The sequence below is a fragment of the Microcaecilia unicolor genome, chromosome 12, assembly GCF_901765095.1.
Source record: "Microcaecilia unicolor chromosome 12, aMicUni1.1, whole genome shotgun sequence".
In the NCBI taxonomy this organism is placed as follows: Eukaryota; Metazoa; Chordata; class Amphibia; order Gymnophiona; family Siphonopidae; genus Microcaecilia; species Microcaecilia unicolor.
In genome coordinates, this window is record NC_044042.1 from 36,529,838 (window position 1) to 36,535,837 (window position 6,000).

The 6,000-nt window shown below is 42.9% G+C and overlaps 1 protein-coding gene across 3 annotated transcripts in view; it reads left to right on the plus strand.

Annotated features, from left to right (window-relative positions):
• LOC115482084 (glucuronokinase 1-like) overlaps positions 1–5,697 on the plus strand; it is a 68,837-nt gene extending 63,140 nt beyond the window's left edge. For all 3 annotated transcript variants that reach the window (XM_030221648.1, XM_030221650.1, XM_030221649.1), the window contains 3 exons: positions 914–977; positions 3,273–3,344; positions 3,432–5,697. In XM_030221648.1, the coding sequence (XP_030077508.1) occupies positions 914–977; positions 3,273–3,344; positions 3,432–3,536 (241 nt within the window). In that variant the 3' untranslated portion in view covers positions 3,537–5,697. The remainder of the gene's footprint in view (positions 1–913; positions 978–3,272; positions 3,345–3,431) is intronic.
• Positions 5,698–6,000: the final 303 nt, after the last annotated feature.

A 6,000-nucleotide genomic window follows, 5' to 3' on the forward strand; every position in this document is an offset into this window, starting at 1 on the left:
GAAAAGTGGGGAGCACCTAATGACTAGATGTGGGAAAGCACATTTTAGGAAATGCATCAAATATAGTTTGTATTTTGGACTAGGTTGTATTGGAACGCCTATTCTAATCCCTGTATATTAAGGACTTTACTGTCTTGTTACCTCGCTTCTATCGGAGGGCATTCATCTTGGTATGCACGATTTAGCCTGGTTTATTTTACATGATGGCAGAAGAGTACAAACTGGTCCAGCCAGTCTGCCCAGTTATTCCCGTCCATACTGCTAAGGATATATCCCAGCTACCGGCCATATCATGCTTTACCCAAGATAGTTTTTGCAGATCCTTTCATTTTGTGCCACCCCTTTGGAATGCTGGGCATTCAAGATCCCTTTTTTAGTTTATACCAAGCACTTCTCCTTTCCACTCCTTTCCACTCACAAGGTCCCAAAAGAATTCAAAAGGCCAGCAAGACCAGTGCAGTTGGTGCTTGAACATCTGGCCTCTTAGGCTACCCCAGCCTTTCCTGATAGCTTTCTTCTATTCCAAACCTGCCTCACTGATCCTGTCAACAGGAGGAAAACATAGCCTTCTACGGTCTGTGCCCTGATCATGGCTGGACAGATTCAGCTTCTGTAACTGGAGAACAAGGCCAGTGCCAGGTACACCAGTACAGTCTGTGCCCTGAAAATGGCAAGGACAAATCAAGATCAAGTATATGTATCATACCTTATACTATGAGTTTATCAGACTGGATGGACTGTACAGGTCTTTATCTGCTGTCATCTACTACGTTACTATGACTATGCCCAGCTAGGGGAGTGCCTGCATTTCTGCTAGAAATCCTAGATTCTACAGGACTTGGAACCTGCCAGAGAGACTCAGGTGGTTTGTGTTTTACTCAAATATGTGACTTGTGTTCTTTATTTTTTGCAGATCCATCTTTACAGAAGCTTGCCTGGGCCCAGGAAACTTGAAGATGGTAGAAATAGCACAGAAGGTACAGTGATGATGGGGTTGTAGTGTTCTGCTGTAATACCCTATATCGGAGGCAATGCTTGTATGACACACAGAAGGTTGATTTTTGAGTATTTAGCAAAATGTAGCTGTCCAAGTTAGGAGGTTCTGATGTTCCACTAGAATCTTAGAACAGGATCTGCAGAAGTAGAGCCTGTTTTAAAATGCATGGAGAAATGGATGTTCATGTGCTGGGGACGTGCAGCATGAACAGCCATTTTAGAAAAGTAGATGTCTAAAATATCAGCAGGGCAACACAAGAACGTACAGGGCCAGCGGAACGCGGTAAGCAGGGTATGCATGGCAGGGGGGAGCGCCAACATTTGAGGGACACCAGAAACTGCCGTGCTTACCCATTGAGCTGTGCTCCACTGCCACTGCACACTACAGCCCTCCCAAGGCCTACCTTGAAGGCCGTGGCCCACCCTTGTGGTGTAGTAGCCTCTGTGGCTACAGGGGCAGGAAAGAATCCCACTCTTTCCTGCCCGCTGCTGCTACTCTGTCTCTGCTTTGCTCTTCTGCTCCACAGGCACCGCCACTGTGTTTTCAAAATGGCTGCCAAGGCTTCCAGTCTCGGCAGCCATTTTGAAAACATGGTGGCACTGCCCACGGCGCACAAGAGCAAAGCAGAGACAGAATAGCGGCAGTGGGCAGGAAAAAGTGGGATTGTTTCCTGCAGCCGCAGGGGCCACTACACCACCAGGAGTGGGCAGGCCCTTAAAAGTAGGACTGTATTGTGTGGGAGAGGGGGGGCTGTAGTATGCAGGAAGGGGATGGCAGCAGTGAGGGGGACAGGTTTTGGCACAGTATAAGACACTCATCACAAGGACAAAATATAAGAAAATCAATGGACTGCATTAGGGGCTTATAGCCCATTTAGTTATGTTTAAACAAATGAGAGATCTACATTATTATTATTAACATTTGTATAGCATGAAGGAAAATATTTATTTTTATTATTTTGACTTATGAAAAGCACTTGTCCCTGAATCATGCTCAAAACAGAATAATCCATTTGTACAAAAGAGATGAGGTGAAGCTGTGATGCCATGTGCCCCAATGAAAGGATAGTTTAATTTTACTTCCAAGCTAATACCAGGCTTTCCAAGGCAGATTACAGCAACAGTTAAGATGAACCCATCAGTAAATAGAATATCCTCACTGAAATTTGGCCATGTATTATTGTATTGTATAGAACAGTGTAGAAAATGGAGCACAAAATATAGCCTTTACTGGTGCTGTTTCCACCAGCAGTTTTAGTGATATTCAATTTTATTTCATGAAATTTATATCTACATATGGGAAGCTTTCTAATAAATTGAAAAACTGTTGAGTAAAAAAAAACCACATTTGCTTTTCACCTTTTAAGGCACTGGGCTGAAAAGGGGGGAGGGAGAAGAGAGAAAGGAGATGCTGGACTGGGGGAGGGGGGAGCCAACTGAAAGTTTGCAGGGGGGGCGCCAGAGCCGCTAGCACCGGCCCTGAGAACATAAATGTCTCTTTAGTGGCATAAGAATGACTGTTTTTTTAAATGGCAACATAGACGTTTGTGCTGGAATATAAAACGGTTATGTCAGCCATTGTAGAAATATAGAAATCCATTTCTCCAAAGCTGCCACAGAGCCTGGTATCCCTTGCCAGATTTTGCTTTCGGGTTGGGAGAGTGGGGGGACATCATTGACCTCCCCTTATCCCTTCAGTGGAGCACTTCTCTGAAACCTGAACGTTCTGGGTAGCAAGTCTAACTCCCAATATCCAACTTTTTGGACACAGATGTTCATTCCTTTTATGAAATGAGGGATAAATATTTATTTTTTGGGCTCATCCTAGTCCTGCACAAAAACGTGTCCAAACTGGATCCCCTTTCCGTTTGGGGGTTTTTCAATTTTAGATGCCCATATCCCAGTTTTGCAAAATCAGAACATAGATATTTATGCATAATAGACATCTAAATGCAGATTTATGAGCATCCAAAATAAGCATGATTACTGCTGTAACTGGGACGGCAGAAAAGCTGAGAAAGTATAGGTGATGAAAACGGAATGAGTTAATGAGGTTTGGTTGAGGGGGGCTTTCTTTTTTTATATTTTTTGTGGATGTTTAATCGGCATCCTCATTAGGCTTTAGTAGATGCTTGAATGGTGGCTCAGATTCTCTGTTGATGCAAGGTTCTAATTTTCAATGTGTGTGTGTTGGATGAATTGAGACATGCATCGACACCCCTTCCTTCCACCAAAGAGACTTAAATTTTTTCTGACCAGTGCTTTGTTATTTTCAGCACGGATCTGCTGTGAAATTGCCAGGCAGTGGAGGTGCTGTGATAGGGCTGTGCCTTGATCCCAAGAACCTGGTATGGATTTTATGTGCAGTGCCATGTTAACAGTACCTGATAATTTTTGTTCTTGTATATTCATTTATATGTCTGTTTTATATTCAGGTTGAGCTGAAGAAGGCATACCAAGAAGCTGGCTTTGTCTTTTGCCATGTGGTTCCTTACTGTCCTCAGTCACTGAGTATCAGGACTCTTTTGTGCAAGCCTTGAAGAGAGAAAATCATGATCTAAAGATTTGCCTTTTTAATTGATTCTTAATTGAATTAGTGAAATTTGATGCCTTGTAGCAGGATCATGGAATGGGAGAAACTGTGTATTTAGCTACTTACGGAATGAGTTTCTGTAATAGTGAGGCCAGTATTAGAACTGTAATGAAGAACTTTGGGAACTTGGTAAGACTCCTTCTCCATAGAAATTTGAGCCATCCCAGCTTTACCCATGACCTTAATTAGGCCCAGAGAGGACCTACAGGTAGTCAAGGAAGGGATGAGCAGCCGGGTGGGGGGAGTTTTGTTTTCAGCCACAAATGCAGTGGCATTTTTTTTTTGCCGAACCCAAAGAATGGCCAAACCAACCAAAACCAAAATTTGGTTGGCCTCTGATTCAAAGGACTGTAATATTGGATCATTAGGTAACACAAGGAATGTCTCCGAACTAGGACTTACTAATTTTAGTCTGTTTTTCAGTGAGTGCCCACACGCACCCCTCACTTCTGCTCCTCTGCTATCCACCCCATGAAAAGGGGGAAGGGTGCTACTCTTAAGGGGTTTATCAAGGTTATTCTCATCTGTGTCATCCTTATGCAAATGACCTATGTAATAAGTAGTGACGAGGTGAACCCATGGTGAACCCAAATATGCAGCAATGAGCATCTCCTGCGTGAAAGAGAAACATGTAGCATATGGGGCAAGGTATGCACTGTAATTAATTGTCTGATAATTATGAAGCCAAAGGTACTTAAATATCTGATTTCTATGTGATCACAAGTGTTTCATGGGCATTGGTGGTATAACATCTGGGCGGCTTAAAGCCTGCTTGCAACTGATGCTGTTAAATGTAATGGCACATGTGCAAAGAACTCTTCACTGATGGGCAATAACTTTTTTGATGGAATAGTCTGTCGTAGTGAGAGTGTTCTTTGCTCTTTGTGATCTTACAAACGTAATAGCTTTTACATTTTATAGTCGTACCTCGGTAAATGTCATGGTTTACTGTACCATAGCGTAGGTGTGGCTGATTCTGATGATCTTGAATTATAAGGGGGATGGAAAGCAGACATACAGAACAAACCCGTGACTCATGCATGTGGATCTTTTTGTGGAATAAGGTGGGCCATGGGAGTTTTGGCCCTACCAGTGTTTTTCCCAACACAGCATCAGAAACTAGAGTATTTGGATGCCAGAGAGAGGTTTGTTTGACTCCTTCAACCAAAATGGTGTTCCGCTCTGCTTGTGTTGTGGGGATTTATAAACACGTTCTGAGAACGTATTCAAAGTCATTCCATTGGATAAAACAACATTTTGCCTGCAGAAATGGACTCTTTGAATATTGCTTGTCTTCATTGCAGGTAAAATTATGTGTACCATTCAACAACACGTATGATAGACCCAGGCATTTCAAAGAGCAAGGTTAAGAAAGGAGAGGAAGAGGCCTTGTGGTTAAAGCACAAGACCAATAAGAATAGCCATACTGGGGCAGACCGTTGGCCCATCTAGTCCAGTATTCCTCTTCCAAAAGCAACCAAACCAGGTCACAAGTCTCTGGCAGAATCTGAAAGAGCAGTAAGATTCCATGCTGCCGATCCCAGCGACAAGCAATGGACCAAGAACCAGAGAAGCCAGGGTTCAAATCTCACTACTGTCACTAGCACTGCTTGTGACTTTGGGCAGGCCACTTTATCTCCCATTGCATCAGGTACCAGGGCAGGGATAGCTGAATATTTTCAACATTGTATAGTACTGCATATGTCCAGCAGTGCTATAAACATAAGGAGTAGTATTAAGTATTATGGCACATGCACAGTTGTGGATTTTCAAAATGTTGCATGACATTTTGCTGGATAAACTATATCCAAAAAGCAGGTTCAGATTTCTGTTGGTACTTTTTCCTAGGCAGTGATCAAAGCCAAACTCCCCACCTAGTTTTACCAAGCTTGCAGGTAAAAACCACACAGATTTTGCACCTATGCGAGTGGTTTTGCATATTGTCCACTCTTTATGTGGAAAAGGGATGAACTAGGAAGGTGTAGGTGATACCACAGATTGACGAGGTCTGAGGTAGAAAGTTATATGGGGACAGGAATCTAACCCGTTCCCACCACAAGTAATCTCCTCTATCCCAGCCCATGCCGCATCGCAGTCGCCTTGCCCCCCCCCCCCCCCCCCCCCAAGAAAGAGATCTGCATGCAATATTTATTTTTATTATTTTGACATGAAAATCACTTGTCCCTGAAATATATTCAAAACAGAATAATCCATTTGTACAGAAGAGATGAGATGAAGATGATTTCCAATCTTTATAACACCAGGGCTTCCTAAGGCAGATTACAACAGTTAAGATGAACCCATCAGTGAATAGGTTATCATCACTGAAATTTGGCCATAATTTCACTGTTCTGTATTGTACAGAACAGTGTAGAAAAATGAACACAAAACACAGCCTTTATTAGTGCTGT